The sequence below is a fragment of the Physeter macrocephalus genome, chromosome 12 (genome assembly GCF_002837175.3).
Source record: "Physeter macrocephalus isolate SW-GA chromosome 12, ASM283717v5, whole genome shotgun sequence".
NCBI classification, from domain to species: domain Eukaryota; kingdom Metazoa; phylum Chordata; class Mammalia; order Artiodactyla; family Physeteridae; genus Physeter; species Physeter macrocephalus.
This window is the reverse complement of record NC_041225.1, coordinates 76670508-76692105: the sequence shown is the minus strand read 5'-3', so window position 1 is coordinate 76692105 and position 21598 is coordinate 76670508. Positions and strand designations below refer to the sequence as shown.

General features: G+C 34.3%; 1 protein-coding gene across 6 annotated transcripts in view; it reads left to right on the top strand.

Moving 5' to 3' along the window:
* Positions 1-21598, top strand: part of USP34 (ubiquitin specific peptidase 34) — a 246281-nt gene that overhangs the window by 43251 nt on the left and 181432 nt on the right. For 5 of the 6 annotated variants that reach the window (XM_024133566.3, XM_024133567.3, XM_028496944.2 and 2 more), the window contains exons 2-5: positions 403-490; positions 9357-9777; positions 15002-15052; positions 15216-15365. In XM_024133566.3, coding sequence (XP_023989334.1) covers positions 403-490; positions 9357-9777; positions 15002-15052; positions 15216-15365 — 710 coding nt within the window. Of the gene's footprint in view, positions 1-402; positions 491-9356; positions 9778-15001; positions 15053-15215; positions 15366-21598 lie in introns of those variants that run through there. The other variant, XM_024133569.3, reaches the window with a different exon arrangement.

Below are 21598 nucleotides of genomic sequence, written 5' to 3'. Positions count from 1 at the left end.
TGCTTCTTAATAAGACTTTAATATTTTTTAGCCCCACTTGTATTCCTTCTTTTAGAAGTACTCAGTGTTTCTAATTCCTGAGCCTCTCTGAGACAAAGTTAGCATCAAATTGGTCAATAATTAACCAAGATTTATTTTCTTTAGTGAAAGGAAAAAACAAATTATTGGAAATATTTGTATTTGTAAATCTAGCTTTTTTTTTAAGTGTTGGCTTTTTTTTTTTGGCCGTGCCGTGTGGCATGTGGGGGTCTTTGTTCCCCAGCCGGGGATTGAACCCATTCCTCCTGCAGTGGAAGCGTGGAGTCTTAACCATTGGACCACCGGGGAAGTCCCTATTGGCTTTAATATTGGTTTGGCATTATTTATTCATAATTTAAAAGTTACTTTTTTATTTTCTTTCAGTATCCGATATAGAAGGTGGTGATGGACTGCAGCTCAGAAAGGAACATACTCTCAAAATATTTGCTTATATCAATTCCTGGACACAGAGGTATGCATCTTTATGTATTTTGAAAAGTAACTTTGTCAGTTGTGTTTTGTTTTATATTTTTATTTTTTGTTTTTGGCTGTGCCACACGGCTAGTGGGATCTTAGTTCCTTGACCAGGGTAGGAACCCGTACCCCCTGCAGTGAAAGCACGGAGTCCTAACCACTGGACTGCTAGGGAATTCCCAGTTGTATTTTATTTTATTTTTTATTTATTTATTTTTGGCTGCGTTGGGTCTTCATTGCTGCACACGGGTTTTCTCTAGTTGTGGTGAGTGGGGGCTACTTTTCGTTGCCGTGCACGGGCTTCTCATTGCGGTGGCTTCTCTTGTTGCAGAGCATGGGCTCTAGGCATGCGGGCTCAGTAGTTGTGGCTCGTGGGTCCTAGAGCACAGGTTCAGTAGTTGTGGTGCACGGGCTTAGTTGCTCGGTGGCATGTAGGATCTTCCCAGACCAGGGCTTGAACCCATGTCCCCTGCATTGGCAGGTGGATTCTTAACCACTGAGCCACCAGAGAAGCCCCTAAATGAAATTTTGATATGTACAGTTTTAGGCAGTAATTTTTAGGTTTCATTAGAATATCAAAGGATGTAGAGACTCTCTGCCTTTATATCATGCTGTTCCAGAATATAGTGATTAAGAGTAGTATGGCCTTGGAGCCAGATAGATGTGGCTTCCAGTCCTGCTTCATCACCTGTGTACTAGGTGATTATGACAAATTAGTTAACTTCTGTAAGCTCGCTCTTCCTCATTTGTGAAATGAGTAATAATAAAGCTACTACTATCTTCATGAGGTTGTGAAGAAACAAAATACTTAACATGGTATCTGACAAAAGAACTTAATAAATACCTATTTTAATTAAAATTGTTGAAACTTATTTTAGAAAATGAAATATATATTGAAGGGTACATAAGCTAAGGCATGAAAAGTCAAATTGGAAAATAGTGTGTAATATTTATAATTCTATTCACATGTTAGTTAAGTATTAACAGTTTTTAGCTGATAGTAAAAAGTACCAAAAAGTAGAATGTTACACTCTTAATTGTTCATGCTGATAGAAGAGAGAAGTGACAATAAAATATACAGTTGGATCGCAGTGCTTTAGAGTAAAAATTTTTTGCCTGTTTCCCTGCTCTGCCCTCCCCCCATCCTGTTTCTTTCTAGGGCATCAAAAAATATTGTTGCCCAGATTAAGATTGTGGTTCTTGTAGGGGATAAAAAGCTACTAATAAAGCACAGTTAATTTACAAAAGAAATTCTTAACTTGGTGGCCCATGACCATGGAAGGTCCATAAGTGTACCTTAGTGCACGAGTTCATTGGATCCATGACATCTCATACAAAATGTTCTTTGTAGGTTTTCTGGGAGAAAAGTGTTAACTTTCAAAAGATTATCAATAATCAAGAATCATTTTTTCTAATATGTTGGTTGACCAGAATATAGCTGAAGGAGAATGTTCACTTAAAAACAATATGTTAAAAAAAGAAACAACACAATATGTTAAGAATTTAATATTTATAGAAATTTCAAAGGCTTTAATATTTTATAGTTTTCCTTCTATTTAAATGATATACTTATTGTGAAAGTCTTTTAGAAAATACAGAAAATCAAAGTTAAAAAAAAAATGCCATCACCCAGAGTAACAACTGATAACATTTTTTTGGTATAACCTTGGTATGAGATTGGGAACAGTACAGTTTAAAATTTTACAAAAATGTGATTATAAAACTTGTTTGCTTTATAATCTGATTTTTTTCATGTGAACTATGATCAGTCTCTCTGTCATCAAATATTATGTCATCATTTTTATTAATAATTGCTGCATCACAGTGATATAGCTGCCACTTCTTTTTGTTTGTAAGATTCAGGGAGTTAGTTATATATGTTACTTTAACAGCTTATCATTATTTTATTTTATTAATATTGGAATGGAGGGCTTCCCTGGTGGCGCAGTGGTTGAGAGTCCGCCTGCTGATGCAGGGGACACGGGTTCGTGCCCCGGTCTGGGAAGATCCCACATGCCGTGGAGCAGCTGGGCCTGTGAGCCATGGCCGCTGAGCCTGCGCCTCCGGAGCCTGTGCTCCGCAACGGGAGAGGCCACAACAGTGAGAGGCCCACATACTGCGAAAAAAAGAAATTGGAATGGAAAATTGGAATGAAATGGGAGGAAAATGAATTCAGAGAATGGGGAGAGAATATTAGGAGAATAAATTAAAGAATATAAATTTGCAAAAGAGCATACATGGCTCTGAAAGGAATGTCATGTATGATGAAGGCAGTGATACCACACGGCAAAATCCTTCTTTTTGGAATTGCTGCTGGTTTTTGCTTGACTTGTTTAAAGCCTATTACAAAACAGGCTTATGTTTTATATCTTGCAGATGCCTTAGTAGGCATTCAAGGTTCCTCGTTGTCTTCTACCTGTCTACTTTTTACCTTTATTTCAGGATTTCTCCCCTGAAATAATTCTGGGTGCTAGCTAGGTGGAGGTTCTGTCAGATCTTTGTATTTTCAGGCTAAAAATTACACCTTTCACACCTGTCATTTGTACTTAAAGTTTGAGGCTATTGCTTATTTTTATTGTTTTATTAAACTTTATTTCTTATAATAGTTTTAGACACTACTGCTTTTGAATAGGTTAATGTACATTCTCCACTCTTTAAGGGTCTCCTTTTTATTTTGGAATTAAGAAATTTGACCAGTGGGATATTGATATTGACCACTATTCAAAGTAGTGTTTTTCAGAAATTAGCTCATAAATAAAAAAAACTTTCTCTAAGGTTGGATACTGTAGATGAACAGTCCTTTCATGTGTTCAGCAGTACCAGGCCAGGAAAATGTTAGATCTATTGGAAGATTTATTCCATGGAATTATGGAATCCAGGTTAAAATAATTTAATTTTGACATGTAGCTTCCTCGTGAATGTTAGTATTTTAATTGAAGCTACATATTTTGTTAGTCACTTAGAAATTTTTATCATTGTGTGTTCTTAAATGTAAGCGTATTCCACTCAGATAGGCAGCATATAACTCTACTTAGGTAATAAAGTCTTATCAGGTGGGTAATAATGGGAAGGACTGAGAAGAAAATAGGATAAGCTCTGAAAGTGAAAGGTAATCTATGATATTGGTGTACAAATACAGTATGTACAGAGTTTAAAAAATAAAATGGTAGGAAAAGGCCTAGAATATAAAAGTCTATTGTCCCCTATCTCCTCAGCCCTATTTCTGTTTTCAACTTTTTGAGATGTTGGTTTTGATATTAACTTTTATGTTCTGAAATAATAATATTATATTGCTGTTGCTTTATCTGTCAATTTTAGGTATAATCTGTGAACTTCCTTTTCTGATATATAAAGATTTCACCCATTTACCCTTCCCCAGCCTCTCAATATAGTTATATCATTTCTTGAGGTAGTTCTAAAAACAAAAATAATTGCTCAATTATTAGTCAAAAAAGACTCTGTGGTTCATTTTATATTTTACAAGATATAAATTGTTGTTTTTCTTTTGTTTTCATTCTTTGTTTCATAGAGTTTAGTGTCTTGTTCTTCATTTGATTAATTTTCTAGGTGTGGATCACTAATTTTTCCCAAACTCTCCAGCCCTTCTTAGTACTAGTTTTTACATTTTTATACATCATTAGGTGATCTGTTATTTTCTTACCTTCCCTCCATCTTCTTTGGCTTTTATCTTCCTACTCCAATCTGTATTGATTTCTCAGTAGGGTTACTGAAACAGCTATATTCTCTTCAGATCATCCTTGAAATTCTTTTGCTTTTCTATTATATTGGATCTCCAGTTTACTGGATTCTATGCCATCTTTATTGGTTTACTTCTTTGTTTTGTTAGGATGACATCTTTTCTGAGAAAAGGTACATGGGAGACAAATGGTTTTTAGACCTTTCTGGCCTAAAAGAATGTCTCTTCTACCCTTACTTTTATTGATAACTTCTGTTGGATACAGAATTGTAGATAGAAAATTATTTTCTCTCAGAATTTTGAAAGTGTTATTCCATTGTATTTTATGTTCCAATATTACTTAGGAGAAAGTATGAGCTGTTAGGAGGAAGTATGAGCTGTTTTTATTCCTGAGCTTTTTCTTGTCACTCCTTTCACTCTCCCTGAAAGCTTTTAGGACCTTTATCCCTCCTTGGCTTCAGAAATTTCATGATGGTATGTGTTTTAGTGGGTTTTCAGTTCTGAAAAATTTTTTTTTGTTTCATACTTTCCTCACCTCTGTATTTTCTGCTGTCTTCTTGGAAATATTATTAGTCAGATATTGTACCTCTTTGATTGATGGTTTGTTTTTCTTTTTCTTCCCATTATCTTTCCTTGCTAGTCTACTTTCTGGGATATTTCTCCAGTTTTACCTCTGGACCTTCTATTGAGTTTTACAAATTGCTGTAATTTTAATTGGTTTTAAAATTGTGAATGATATATATGCAAAAACTATATATAATGCATATTTGTATACATTAAAGGGCTCTGTTTTATAATTGGAATGCATTTTTTAATAGTATTCTGTTCTTGTTTCAGTAATCCAGTATCTTTCATGTCTGAGGATATAAATTAATTAAAACCTTTTTTCTTCCTGCATTTTATCTTCTTCCTCTAAATTTCTTTTTACTGTTTGCTTTGATCTGCCTTTAGTGATGCAGCTTTTCTTGAAAGTCTTATTATCCTTGGCTATCCTTTCATGGTTAAGAGAGGGCCACTGAAAAATGGATTGCAAGTTCTGTGTGAATGGAGCATCTCAGATGTTGGCCTATACTGTATGATGGTAAAAAAGCAGGCTTTATTATAGGATAAATGGCCTTTTCTCTTAGATTGTTCGTATTTTCCAAGTCTTTCCCCTTGAGATACATTAATCTGGTGGTTGGGCAGGTATGGGTACTTGGGGAGGTTCACCATTCAGTCATAATTTTACTTAATTCTCTCACTTTCAGTTTCTTGTATCTCTGCCTTCTTCAGTATCTGATGTTCCTGAATTTATCTTGTTCATTTTATGTACAGGAAGAACTTCTTGTTTCCCTGGGTCAGGTAGGAATAGTATCCTTGCTGTCTGGAATGGGAGCCTGCAGGGCTTTTTTTTTTTTAATTAATTAATTAATTTTTGGCTGCGTTGGGTCTTTGTTGCTGCGCGCAGGCTTTCTCTGGTTGTGGTGAATGGGGGCTACTCTTCATTGCGGTGCGTGGGCTTCTTGCGGTGGCTTCTCTTGTTGCAGAGCACAGGCTCTAGGCGCACGGGCTTCAGTAGTTGTGGCATGCAGGCTCAGTACTTGTGGCTCACAGGCTCTAGAGTGCAGGCTCAGTAGCTGTGGCACACGGGCCTGGTTGCTCCGCGGCATGTGGGATCTTCCTGGACCAGGGCTCGAACCTGTGTCCCCTGCATTGGCAGGCGGATTCTTAACCACTGCACCACCAGGGAAGTCCCAAGCCTGCAGGTTTTAACAGTACCTTTCATTTAGTCCTGTTTTCTATCATGCTTCATTTCTGCCTTCAGAGGTATCTGAAGCTCTTTAGTCCTGTGCTTTTCCAGTGTTCTGTGGGGTGAATCTTTTTGCTGATATGTTCTTCCGGGGCCCCGTTCCAAGTTTGTTTATTCCACACTGTCACTTACTATTCCTCCCTTTTCTATCATCCAGAATTTCTTGCTGTCATCTTTTCTTCCATTATCTCTTCTATGACTTTTTTTCCTTCAGTATATTTGTAGTGTGATTTAGAACAGAGAAGAAATAAATTTGTAAAATCAGATTGGGTTTAACTGAAAGTGGTGTTTTTATTTAAAAAAAAAATTCTTTTCCCTCCTTGCATTGTGGGTGTGGATATAGAGAGAAATGCTATATTGAGAATTCAAATACCTAGACTTCTCAGAATTGAATATATAGTAAATTGTGTAATTTACATAATATATAATTATTTTAAAGATATGTGTGTGTGTGTGTGTGTCTTCACTCAGATTCTCAACTCTCCTTGAAGTTGTATGTTTGGGTCTGTAAGGACCTAGATCCAGTTTACCTGTTACTTTGTTCATATATCATTCCCACCCTCCCCCCCCTTTTTTTTTTTTGGCAGTACTGCATGACTTGTGGGATTTTCGTTCCCCATCTAGGGATCGAACCCAGGCCCTCAGCAGTGAGAGCATGGAGTCCTAACTACTGGACCACCAGGGAATTCACTCATTTTTGTCTTTTAAGATTAGTTTCCTAGTCAGTTATCAAGCAGTTTCATACCCATTTCCTGACAGTGAATTTTTATTTTATTTAAAAATTTTATTTTATTTTATCCTATTTTGTTATTATGTTTTAACTTATTTTTTTTTATATTGGAGTATAGTTGATTTACAATATTGTGTTAGTTTCAGGTATATAGCAAAGTGATTAATTTGTACACATATCCTTTCTTTTTTCAGATTCTTTTCCCATATAGGTTGTTACAGAATATTGAGTAGAGTTCCCTGTGCTATACAGTAGGTCCTTGTTGATTTTTTTTTTTTAAGATTTTATTTATTTATCTATTTGGTTGCGTTGGGTCTTAGTTGCAGCATGTGGGATCTTTCGTTGTGGTGCATAGGCTTCTCTAGCTGTGGCTCGCAGGCTCAGTAGCTGCGGTGCGTGGGATTAGTTGCCCTGAGGCGTGTGGGATCTCAGTTCCCTGACCAGGGATCAAACCCATGTCCCCTACACTGGAAGATGGATTCTTAACCACTGGACCACTAGGGAAGTCCCTATCTATTTTCTATATAGTTGTATATATATGTTAATCCCAAACTCCTAATTTATCCCTCCCCCCACCTTTCCCCTTTGGTAGCCATAAATTTGTTTTTGAAGTCTGTGAGTCTTTTGTAAATAAGTTCATTTGTATCATTTTTTAAGATTCCACATATAAGTGATTATCATATGATATTTGTCTTTTCTTACTTACTTCACTTAGTATGATAATCCCTATATCCATCCCTGACAGTGCACTTTTATAGTAAATTTGACTAGCTCTTTGGCTTTCCTAATCCAAAATCTGACCTCACGTTTGTTTTTTGAGGGGAAACTCAGATTTCATTTTCACTAAAGATAGTCAAATGTATGACCCTTCACTTTGAACTTGGTTTTTCCTAAACTTAAAGGAAGAAGCTACTCATCAGAAAAGTGTTGAGTAATGTGTTTATTTTTCTTCTGTAGAAATTGCGATATTATAGAATTTAAAACTGGAGGAGGCCTTAGAGATAAAATCCCTTTCATTTTGCCATGGAGAAAATAGTCCTGATGTATCATTTATGCATTTCTGTGTAACAAGGTACTCCAAAAGTAGTGTTTAAAACAACAATAAACATTTGTTATCCTCAGAGATATGTTTATTATCTCAATTATAAACATTTATCATCAATTATTTTATGGGTAGGAGTTTGGGAGTGGTTTAGTTGGTTGGTTCTGGCTTGGATTTCTTTTAAGGTTGTAGTCAAGATTTGGCCAGGTTATGGTCATCTTTGGATGACCTTACGTGGGCCTGGAGGATCTATTTCCAAGTTGACTCACTTCCATGTTTGGCAAGTTGATGCTGGTTGTTAGTGGGAGGACTCATCATGTGGCTCTTGCCATGGCCTCCTTGAGTGTTTTTCATGATAGCTGGCTTCCCCCAGAGTGAGTGATCCAAAAGAGAGCAAGGCAGAAGTGGTAATGTCTTTTATAACCTAGTCTCAGATGTCATACACTGTCATTTCTGCCACATTCCATTCATTGGAAGCCAGTCATTAAGTCCGGTCCACATTCAAGGGGAGGAAAATTGGGCTTCACCTTTTAAAGGGAAGAGTAGTATTAAAGAATTTGTGGCCATACTTCAAATCTGCCACACCTGGAGAAATGAAATTATTCTTACATGGTCATGCAGGAAGTTGGTGATCTATTTGGTACAATAAGAGTTTTGATTTGTTTTGATAATATAACTAGGTGCAAATTTTAAGTGATAGTTGCTTAACTGTCATCTGTTATTGGATACATTGTGACCTGATACTGTGTATTATTTACTTACTGATTCACCAGACCCCTTTGATTATCCACAATATGCCAGGCATTGTGCTACTAACTGAACATGTCTAAGAGAACTAGATTTGTATGTAATAATTACTGACTCTTATTATTTTTATTTATTTTTGTTTTTTTACTGGAGCCGAAATGAGAGCGAGAGAGTGTGAGTGTGTGTGTGTGTGTGTGTGTGTGTGTGTATTGTGTTCTTTAAACTCTTTTGATCTGTCAGATAGGATAGGAATGTCCCTCCTAAGTAGCCTTCAAGCAAATTATTATTATTATTATCAGCACCGCATGGTATGGCATGCGGGATCTTAGTTCCCCAACTCCGGATCGAACCTGTGCCCCCTGCAGTGGAAGTGCGGAGTCTTAACCACTGGACTGCCAGGGAAGTCCCAAGCAAATTATTTTTAAATGTAGCTTTTTTATTAGTTGACAACAAAATCCCTTATGTAAAATAATGAGCTGGATTTACTAATCAGGTATTTCATTATAGCCAGTTTCCTGATATTTATTAAACGTGTATTGAGTACTTAGTACTTAGAGAAGCAAAGATATAGCCGTAATTCTTGTTCTTAAATACTTCTTTGTCTAGAGGGACAGATAAATACATACATAAAACTGAAGATGATAGCTGTTGACCTAATATGGTGACTTTTTACCAGTACCAGTTTTTGGTGTGATGCTGTCTTTTTAAGTTATTGTAGTGCTACTCTACCAGGAAGGAGGAAATTAAATTATTCAAAAGATATTTTAGTATTTGTTTTTTTATATTACTTTTTAGAAAGATATAATTGTTGCCCCTCTAGGAAGCATTGATTTATTGAAAAATTTTTTTTCTCTTATAGGCAATGTCTATGCTGCTTCAAAGAATATAAGCATTTGGAGATTTTTAACCAAGTAGTGTGTGCACTTATTAACTTAGTGATTGCCCAAGTTCAAGTGCTCCGGGACCAGCTTTGTAAACATTGTACTACTATTAACATAGATTCCACGTGGCAAGATGAGAGTAATCAAGTGGAAGAACCACTGAATATAGAAAGAGAGTGTAATGAAGGAAGTACAGAAAGACAAAAATCAATAGAAAAAAAATCAAACTCTACAAGAATTTGTATTTTGACTGAGGAGGAATCTTCAAAGAGCTCTGATCCTTTTAGTTTATGGAGTACAGATGAGAAGGAAAAACTGTTACTATGTGTGGCAAAAATTTTTCAAATTCAGTTTCCCTTATATACTGCTTACAAACATAATACTCATCCTACTATAGAGGTATGTAAAAATAGGTGTTGTGAATTTTAAGTAATACCAAGTCATGGTTATGTTGGTAGTTTCTCACTTATGAATAAATATGAAGATAGTCATTATTGATGGAAAAAATTATAAAAATCACTATCGTTATAAAAATTATTTCAGATTTCTTCAGACCATTTGTGTAGCAACTTGTGTTGAACATTTGCTCAGCATAGTTCTATTAAGGAAAGATTTATAAATTGAACTCATAAAGTTAAACTGTCAGTGATAGACATTTTGCTGATGTAGATCTATGCTCTATTTACTATGACTCTTTCAAAAAGTGATAACTGAGGAAAAACAAGCATGTAGTGTTTTGAATTTCATTCTTAGAAACATGGGTTAACAGAATTTGGAATTCCTTTTGTAAAGAAAAAATGCTTAACAAATTATCTGTAATTACTAGTTTTAAATAATAATATTTTCTTTTGTATGTCAAGATGCTTTACTCATTTCACTAGTGATTTTTTTCCCCTCCCTCCCTCCCTCCCCCCCTTCCCTCTTTCCCTCCTTCCCTCCTCCACTAGTGATATTTATACAAGCCTTTCCAGGAGATCAGTAACCCATCTTAGGTATTTAGATAATGGCATTATTTCTACAGATAGCAGGAATTGAAACAGTTATGTGATAATGTATTATAATAATGGCTTAAAACAACAGTGATTAATTTTTTCTCATGATTCTGTGTATTGCTTGGGCAATTTCTTTGCTAGTTTTTTATGGCCTTACTTATGCACTTGCATTTATTTTGGGAGTTGGATGGGTTTGAAAGTCCAAGATGGTCTCATTCACACATCTGATAGTGCTGGCTGCTCTTTAGGGCTCCTTGGATTTTTCTCTACATGGCCTCTCTACTAGGGTAGACTATCTTCCTTACATGGTAGGCTTAGCATTGATCCAGGAAGGCAAAAGTGGAAAGCTGTAAGGCCTCTTATAAAGGTCCAGCCTTTGAAACCACACAGTATCAACTTTACCACATCCCTGTTGGTTGAAGCAATTCACAGGGGCAGCTCAGATCAAAGGGGTGTGAAGTAGACTCCATCTCTGGATAGGAGGAGAGGTAAAGTTTCATTTTAAACTTTTAAGTACATTCTGTTTTTCGTGCATCCAGGAATGAGTAGAGTTGTGGCCATTAACAAATCTACCATATGCTTTTTGTTTTTTTAAGGCTGTCTATTTTCTCCAGCTTATTTTTTCTATAACCTCCATTCTGACTTCTCTAAACTTCCTTCTTCATCTGGAAAAATAATTGTCCTTTACTGAAAATATTTTCACATTAAATTGAGACTATTTAAAAACATAGCCCAGGAGGTGGGTATTTTCCCTATTAGAATTCTCCATAAGAATATTTTAAATCAGACTGTGCTGTCTTCTAGAATTCTTAGCCTATTATCTTCCCATGTAGAAACCTTTTAATAAATCTCTTATATGACATCAGATGTTTATTAATCATTCTAAAAAATGTCATCTTGGAATCCTTTTTCAACAAAAAGGGGATCCATTTGTGCAAAGCTGCAAAATTTAATCTTAGGAACACCACACGAATAGTGTTTTTAATGCCTTAAATTGATAATTGAAAGATGCTGAAAATAGTTTGGTTAGGGACATAGATATGTAAAATTCATGCAGAGTGTCTTAGAAATATTTTTTCTCCAGTTAAAAATCTCTTGATAGAGTTACAGCAATACTAAATCTGCCATTTTGCTCTCAAAATCAATTTCCTCATCAGTTTTTAAAAAATGATTTTCAAAAATGATAATCTCCAAATGTAGGCATAGTCACACTCCCCTGTACTTTTCCTTGTGGAATAAAATGCCCCATTATTACTATTCTTGAGGATCATTCCATGTGACTACTTGGTTGAAAGCAGTGGCTTCATAACTTTAGGTAAAATTCTAATAAAAACCACTTTTGGATATAATAAAGTAGGAGTCTCCTTATACAGAATTCTGTATTCTTATACAGAATTCTAATCTCCTTATACAGAATTTATATGTGCTTCTTTAATATTCTGTTCAAAAGAGCTGTTTCCCAAGTTTCTAATATCTTAGTAATGAGATGTTACAAATACTCTAAAATTTCTAGTTTCTGTCCTCTGGCCATGTTATTAAATATGTTAACGGCCAGCTGTTTCAAAGGGCCTCTGATCAAAACCTTGATGTAGCATACATATATATTATAAAATTATGTGTGTGTGTCTATATACATACACACAGATATCTTAAGAAAACTAATAGTTATTATGCAGTGCTATAGAGTTTACTATAGAGATGTTTGATTCCACCTTTTTATAAGGAGGTAGTCCATCCAGTCTTCCCCTGATATTGTTATATGCATCCGTTCCTGATAAGGCCTTTTACCTTTGGTTTTATTTATTTTTTTTAAGAGGCACAAATTGACCAAGACTCTAGGAGAAGATTCAGTACTCCCGTGTTAGTGTTTTGACACCTGTGACTTTAGAAACTTAGTCAGTATCCTTATTTCATGTAAGAGGAAACTGACTTACAAAGGTTAAAAGTTTTGATCACAATTGCCTAGCATATTGCTGAGAGAGTTATAGAATTCAGGTCTTAATTCTACTGCATTGTTTCTCAAATGTTTCAGACTGATCACTAACTATTGTAATCCATTGCCAATAGTGAATAAGATGGGAACTTGAAGCCTCTCCTCCTCCCCCCTTTCTCCCTCCATCCTTCTTTCCCTCCTATTGAAGTTGAAAATATTTTTAAAGATGTAGTAATTTAAAATAAATAATATTAATTCACATTAAAAGTTTTGTGGAGGCCAGTGGCATTCTTTTCCTAATCCTGAATAATATAGGTAATTCTATCAAATGAGGTATTGCTGTAGTGTTAAGTATTTTTCTTAGAGCGAGATGAGTATAAAAATTGTAGAGAGAACAGAGATCATTGCCCTTTTGTTAAAAGTTAAGTATAATATGCTCTGGCAGATTAAATACATACATTGTTGTTTTATTGTCCAAGTTTCTGAATCTAGGCTGGTTTTTTTTCTTGCCACTTTCTACTGACTTTTAATTCACTCTTTTAAAAAAAAATTAAATGTTTTAAATTTACTCTTTTAAAGTATACACTTTAATAAGTAACCATCACTACTATCTAATTCCAACATCAATGACTTCTTTTTATGCAAATATTTTATCCCTAATCCTCTAGCCTTCAATTCTTTGTGGTTAGATCATAGAGCAGCATTTGGTTAATTAGATAGAGAATTACTTTCTAGTTACTCATTTATTTCTCTTTGTTTTAAAGTATCTTTTAAAGTAATAGGCATATTCCTCTGTTTAGTTCTAGAAAGAGAGTGGCATTATCTTATGTAATAAATGTGAGGTTTTGGGGGAAAAAACAAAAACTTAAAAAATTCTTGATAGGTTTCTTAATACCTTTTCAGGGATCCTCTATAATGAGAGCTTTTGAGAGAAGATTCAGCTTTTAGCAAGACTTCCTAGTGTTGCTCCTACTATTGTTACCAACAGATCTATGTTAACTCTTTACATACTGCTTAAAATGAGATTATAATAACAGTTTAGGGTAGTGGCTTCATGTATCCAGAGTAGAAATATGAAATGGTAAAACATCTTCTGAGTAGCTAAAATAGATATAACCAAGTCCATGAGTAACATTTTGCACATCAGAATAGAATTCTGTTAGGAGAATTTCTAGCTCTGTCCATGTTAGGCACTAGAAATCTTGACTCCAGTTTGATATTTCAGCATGGTTCATCTGGTCCATGAATCGTATTTAGTAATACCACAGGAGTTCTTATATTCTGGATTTTTTTGAAGACAAAATGTTTGCTAAGAATAACTTAAAACTTTAACTGTGGCCCTGGTAGTAGAGGCTTGAGAATACATTTAAGGGAGGTTTAGTACACTTAATTTGACAAGAGTTTTGACTTCTTTTAGGACCGTTTTCGATTATTCTGAAATGTTCTGAGAGTTTTATGTATGCTCTCAATCGGTTGTTTTCAGACTTTATTTCAGCAGTCAAACTTTATTTAAAACAGGTAACAACAAAGAATGAATGGGTTCCTTTGGCAGCTAACTTTTCAGCTGAAAGTATCTAACTTTCTGATTATAAAAGTAACACTTTCAGTATGACTAAAAAAACATAGGCTATACAAAATATAGAGTTTAAAAGGCCTTGAATCTCTCCTTTTTCTCCATTCTCTCGTCAAAAAAAATTGTTATGAAATTAGTTCAGATATTTTCAGACATTTAAAAATTTAGGAGAATTAGATCATGTTCATAAATTCTATTTTTAACAAATACAGGATATTATCTTTATATGCCTGTGCATATGGAATTCACCTTATTTATATTTTTGATTCACCTTATTTTTAACAGCATTTTAAAGGTATACTTTATGTACCATAAAAATCGCTTAAAGTATATATTATTTTCATAATTTATGGAGCCATGCAACCATTACTGCATTTCAATTTGAGAACATTTTCATCATCCCAAAAAGATAATCCCTCATGCCATTTCACATTATTTTTGAAGGCCACATAAGACCCTGGATGGTTATGTCACCATTTATTTAGCCAGCCTGTTGATGGATATTGAAGTTGTTTCTAATTTTGAGATGTTATAAATAGTTTCAGTGAGCATCATTATACATACATTTTTTCCAGCACTACTTTTACTAGTTGTTTAGGATAAATAACCGGAAGTTGAATTGCTGGGTCAAAGGGAAGGTACATTTTAAATGTTGCTAGGTAACTGCCAAATTATCCTCCAACAAGGTCATACCAGCTTATATTCACACCAACAGTGGATGGGTATGTTTTTAGGTAGTTTAAATCTTATGTATGCAAAGCACATTGTGGAAGTTTTGAGTAACCTCTAGAGAATTCCCAAGTACAGTTTCAAAACCACTTAACTAAGTTAAAAATGTGTTCAAAAATTACCCCAATTATTTAAGGAAAGGTTTTTATTTAAGAAGGCAAAATAATGTATAGCACATAGTATAGAAAGATTTCTTTGAAGAAGAGTTAAAATATACTTTAGAACTGAATCATATTAGCTTCAGTTAGGAATACTGCTGTTGATGATGAGAAGCAATTGTACAATCGGTGAGTTTTTATAAAATCAATCTTTAAAAAATTGTAGTTTTTAAAGATTGTCATGTAGTAGTGTGATGTAATTGTATTTACCTTTTTTTCTTTTTTTTTAAAAAATCAGGATATATCAACCCAAGAAAGCAACATATTAGGGGCATTCTGTGATATGAATGTAAGTGTTTATCTTTTTTCATTCTTAGGTTTATGGAAAATTTTACTTTTTTGTTCATGTAAGCCTTTTTGAGTTTGTCTGACCAGTATCTTTTCAGTAGTGGTAGTAAAATAAAAATTGTTCCTGATAAGTTTTAAAATAATGGATTTTCTTTTTTCTTCAGGATGTAGAAGTACCATTGCATTTGCTTCGTTATGTATGTTTGTTTTGTGGGAAAAATGGCCTTTCTCTCATGAAGGACTGCTTTGAATATGGAACTCCTGAAACTTTGCCATTTCTTATAGCACATGCATTTATTACAGTTGTATCTAATGTAAGTATTATTTGGAATTGGTTTTACTCTTGGGATCAAAGTCTAGTATTTTAATAACATGAATGTTTATGTCCAGAAAAGGCAGGTTATGAGTGATTTACATGTACAATCCTGTTTTTTTTTTTCTTCTGGATTATACTTTGAAAAAATCGAGTACAGAAATCTGTTTTTTAAAAGTCTTTGTTATAATAAATTGGAATTTGTATCAGCGGTTAGGACTTGGTGCTTTCACTGCTGTGGCCCGGGTTCAATCCCTTGTTGGGGAACTAAGATCCCGTAAGCCGCACGGCACAGCCAAAAAAAAAAAAAAAAAATTAATGAATTTAAGTTAAGTAGGTGAATTTAGCCATCTACCTCTTTAGCCGGGGATTTTGTACTGGGAAATTTTAGAGTTTTTGGTTACTTAAATGTTGGTTAGCCTAGCTTAGGGCACTACTACAGTGTGTCTGACTTCCCTGTATATTGCAAGTGAAGAACTAACATTTCTTTTTGCCTTTGTAAAGAAGATAATTCTTTCAAATGTTGTGAATGTCAGCTACTGTGAAGCACAATATGTGAGGAAGCAGAGAGAAATACATTTTACCACCTGTGTATTAAAATTTAACCTAAAATAATCTTCTATTCTGGTCATCATTTTAAAAAATAGTGAAGCAAAACTTAAATCTAATTTTACTAAAGCCTGAATTCTTGTATTAACTGAATTACCTTAAGTAATAACTACTGTGAAATATTTCAAGTGTGTATATAAAATAAAAATACAGGGTGAAAAAAGACTGAACAAAATAACTTTGTTTCATCGTTTCCAGTGTAGAAATAACACTGGAGAGGACACTGGCTTTATTCAAATTTATTGAGTATCTGGAACTCCATGTTTCCATATTTGAAATAATTAATTTGTATCAAGGTCATTTTTAGTCCCCAGATTCCTTGGTTTCTGACAGGTTGAACATACTACATGTAATGGCATTGTAGCATGGTAGGTCACTTTGGAGTCACAATTGCATTTGAATTCTGAACCTGAGGCTCAATTTTTTAATTCGTAGAATGGGAATGATAAATATGGTGATCTACCTTAAAAGATTGTTGTGAGGTTTTAAGATAGGTTTTAAGCTCTTATTAATAGCACCTGATACATAGGAAGCCCTTAGTGACTGGTGCTGCTATTTATTGTTTTAGCTATTATTAACACTTACCTGATTCTGTTAGTCTGATTGACCTTATTTGTTTGAAAGGAAGTTTTATTCAGTCTGGCTTCCTTTGGGAGAAAGAATAAAATAGACTTTTTTTTTTTTTTTTTTTTTTGTACGCGGGCCTCTCACTGTTGTGGCCTCTTCCGTTGCGGAGCACAGGCTCCGGACGCTCAGGCTCAGCGGCCATGGCTCACGGGCCTAGTTGCTCCACGGCATGTGGGATCTTCCCGGACCGGGGCACGAACCCGTGTCCCCTGCATCGGCAGGCAGACTCTCAACCACTGCGCCACCAGGGAAGCCCAATACAGACTTTTGAGTGAACTTAAATCCTGTGTTGACATTTTAGTTTTAAACTGTCATAAATTTAGAGAGGGTAAATAACTGAGTTTGAAATCCAAAGTTCAAAAAATAATTTATCAACAGTTTTCCTTAATCAGGAATATTACCTAAATTAAAATGTATTCCTTGAATTAATTTTACTAAATCTTGGTATTAAAAGTCTATTATGGAAGCCTCGTTAAAGGCTTTAACTTATTGCTATCTCTTGAAAAGTAATCCTTTACTAAAGAAAAAGGCTTGGATTGTTTCATTTTTCTCTTCAGCCTTTTTGTGACTGCTAATTGGTGGGCTGTTGTCAATTTGCATAACTTTATCTTATAACTCAACTGAGACCATTAAACCAAAGTTAAAATTAGTCATACTGTTTAAATTAATAATGTAATTGTTTGGATACTATAATCTATGTTAGTTTTTTTCCTGAGAGTATAACATAATATACATTTTTTTTTTTTTTTTTTTTTTTTTTGCGGTACGCGGGCCTCTCACTGTTGTGGCCTCTTCCGTTGCGGAGCACAGGCTCCGGACGCACAGGCTCAGTGGCCATGGCTCACGGGCCTAGCTGCTTCGCGACATGTGGGATCTTCCCGGACCAGGGCATGAACCCGTGTCCCCTGCGTTGGCAGGTGGACTCTCAACCACTGCGCCACCAGGGAAGCCCCATAATGTACTTTTTAACCAAAGATTTTATAACTTGATTGGTTAACTCTCATTTGTCATCTTTTCCTCATAAAAAAATATTTTTTGATTTTGCTTTCTTCTAATTTTTTAAAATATAGTTAATACTTTGGTGCAAATGAAGAGCTTAAATTACAATTCTTTTTGTAATTAAGTTGTCTGCAGACCCTGTACTTTATTTTTTTCAGAGTTTAGAGTTTTTCTTAAGGGACTGGTGACATTTAAAGCAGTATAAGTGTTGGCATGATTTCTGACCTTTTTTTTTGGAGTTTTGACCACTCTCCTGAAGTTTATATGAAAACACTTAGCAGCCACTTTAAACAATTGAAATAGACATCCTTTTGCATTTTTGAGAAACATTAAGGCCTTTAAATTTCAGACTTTTCTAGGCACATACAAATTGATCTAGAGCGGAGTAGTTTCCTTTAGTGGATCATTGTAAATTACAAACCCTGGTCGTTTCTATATGTCTCATTTCTTTTCTTGAGAAATAGGCAGATTGTTTAGCCATGTTGTTTCAGTTTCAGTAAAGCTGAAGGTCCCTTATTTGGGAATCTCTGATTTTCCATGGGCTTTCATACAGGAACAAAAACTCCTACATTTAAATAATGCAAAAATTATTGGATTTTAGGGCAATCCTTTTCTTGAAAAGCAAAAAATTCTATGAATTATAAACTACTTTTATGGTAAGGTAGGTAAGGCCTGACCTTATTGAGTACCTGTTTCTCCCATACTTCATTATAATAAATCACACATTCAGAAGAAAACATGTTTATATCAGTTCCTGGGAACCAAACCATTCTGTTTGTTTTCTAGGGTTATTCCCTCACTCTTAATGAGGAAGGTGGTGTTATCTCCTAGAACCTTAGCTTGCAGCACAGGAAAACTCGCTTTGCCCTGAGTCTGTTATCAGCAAAGAAGGAAAACTCTTACTTTCATCAGTTAAGGTTCAAATCTGATAATACGCTTAGGCCCATACATTTATTTCAGTCTCAAAAGTTTGCTTTAGCATTTCTAAACTAACACTGACTGTTAGAAGAGTTCTCAGTTTTGCACAAGTATTATTCCACACTCACAAGGATCTATTCTTAGTAATAATGACTGCATCCTCAGGGAAAAAAACAACAAAATCTTTATATATGTAGTTTTCTTATTTTGTATTGGCCTTTAGATTTTCAGCAAAAGCAGTTAACCAATATTTAGCACAGCTTAGAGAAGTAGAATGTAGAGTCTTCATAGAAGTTTCCCCACTGAGATGCATGGTGAGTTATAGCTCATAGTATGTATCCTGCCTCAGCCCTCAGCAAAGATGCCTGAGTTAGTCATCTCAGACATGACACCTTTTATTAATTACAAAATAACAAAGCCTAAGGACTTTGCGTAAAGAATTTAAGAGTCATGGGATTTATTTTATTAATATGAATGGAAAAGTACAAATGAGCCTTAATAAACCTCATGAATTTATGCTTTACAAAACAGGACAAATTATTACCTAAGAGATGTTATCGGAGATGCAAACTTGTAGTAACACATCAGAAGACACAATAACAATTTCCGAACTGTCAGTTTCCTAAGACTACTTTACAAAAAACACTAACAAGGACTATTTAATATCAGAAGTTAGGCTGGGATTATACATTTTCATATATTTTCACACTAATCAGGAGAGTTCGTTGACAGTTCAGTGAAGTTTTCATTTTGTCATTTTGTTAAAACTAGCTTTGTGATGCAGAATACTGCCTGCATTTCTGCAGTTATAAGGGGATCAGACAATATTTTTTCCTATTCTTGAGATTTTTAACATGTACTTAGAAGGACTACTAGAGCTCTGTTATCACCAAGAGGGGGAAGCTCAAAACCTACAGTAAGGAAAGAAAAAGGACCTATATGATTAATAGCGTATGGAATTTGATTCTTGTAATGTTATACCTCATAGTAGTATTAAAGAATGTAGATTTTACAGAGAAATAATCTTGGGCTTGAATTGTAGTTCTGTTATGTACTATCTAATTTTTTTGGTTTTTTTGTATTATTTAAAATTTTTTTATTGATGTACTATCTAATTTGATTACATTATCTCTATAAGCATTACTTTTTTCATCTATCAGAATGGAAATATTAAGAGTTCAGTAAATGGTAGCTCTTCTTTCTATTAAAAATTTCTTTCCAATGTTGACATTTTTTCCCTTGTCATTTTTATTTAAATTTTTGTTCGTTGGCATATTTGTTTATCCCCAAATAAAAGGTATTACTGTACCTATTTTCATTTTCATCCTCTCTAATGTATCTTATATATAATTGAATCTGTTAACCTTTTAAAAAAATTTGAAATAAACATATAGAAAAGTGAACAGAATGATAAGATATGTCTCAGTGACTTATCATAGTGAATATCCCATTTAACCACTACCCATGTCAAGAAACAAATCATTGTCAACTCCCCAGAAGCCTCCTTTATGATTCCTCTAAGTCACTATCCCATCTCTTTGCCCTTAAAGGTGAACACAATTCATATTTTTATTTCTTGCTTTTCTTTGTTTTATTACTTAAGCTTATATCCCTAAATACTATGATTTAGTTTTGTCTCCTGCTAACCATGTAAGTGGAATCACATACTGCATTCTTTCATGTATGGCTACTTTTGTTTAACATTGATATTTATATTGCATGTAGTTTGAGTTGCTCATTTTGATTGTTGTATAATACTCCTTTAAAAATATACCAACATTGATCTATTTTACTGGTGATGGATGTTTAGGTTATTACAATTAATGTGGTGTCAGCATTCTCTTACATGTCTTTTGGTGCATATGTACATGCATTTTATTTTCATATATATCTAGTAGTGGAATTTCTTTATCACAGGGTATACATATATTCAGTTTTACACATTAATGCTAAGATTTTCCGAAGTGATTGTATTAATTTACACTCTTACCAGGAATGAGAGTTCCCATTGCTCCATATCCTTGCAAACACCTAGTATTCTAACTCTTAGAGATTCCTGACGAACTAATAGTAGTATCTCATTGTGGTGTACTTTTGTGTTTTTAAATGACTAAAGAGATTGAGCACCATTTCATGGGCATATTAGCCATTTCAGTATTTTTCGAGAAGGTTATAGGTTAGTACAAGATACTGAATATAGTTCCATGTGCTATACAGTAAATCCTTGTTGTTTATTTTATATGTAGTAGTGCATATTTATTAATCCCATACTCCCAATTTATCCTTCCCTCTCCCCCTTTTCCTTTGGTAACCATAAGTTTGTTTTCTGTTTTGTACAGAAGTTGATTTGTATTATTTTTTTAGATTCCATGTATAAATGATATCTTATAGAATTTGTCTTTCTCTGCCTAACTTACTTTACTTAATATGCAAATCTCTAGGTCCATCCATGTTGCCGCAAATGGAAGGATTTTTTTTTTTTAATGGCTAGATAATATTCTGTTGTGTATGTATACCACAACTTCTTTATCCATTCATCTGTTGATGGACATTTAGGTTGCTTTTATGTCTTGGCTATTGTGAATATTGCTGCTGTGAACATTGGGGGGTGCATGTACCTTTTTGAATTAGGGTTTTTGTCTTTTCAGAGTATATGCCCAGGAGTGGATCATATGGTAACTCTATTTTTAGTTTTTAAAGGAATCTCCAGACTGTTTTCCATAGGGCTTCACCAATTTACGTTCCCACCAATAGTGTAGGAGGGTTCCCTTTTCTCCAAACCCTCTCTAGCATTTATTATTTCTGGACTTTTTGATGATGACTGTTGTGACTGGTGTGAGGTGTCGTTTTGATTTCATTAAGATCTATTTTCTAACCAAACTTAATGGTATATAATTTATAAAAAATTTTTTTCTTTATGGTTAATGTTTTCATTAATGGATAAAAAAATCTTATGAAGATATTTTTCTATGTTCTGGAATTTTTATTATGTTACTTTCACATTTTGATCTATAGTTCAATTGGAATTGACTTTTGTGTGTGGTGTGTGAGGGATCAGGATTCATTTTCTTTTCTGTATAG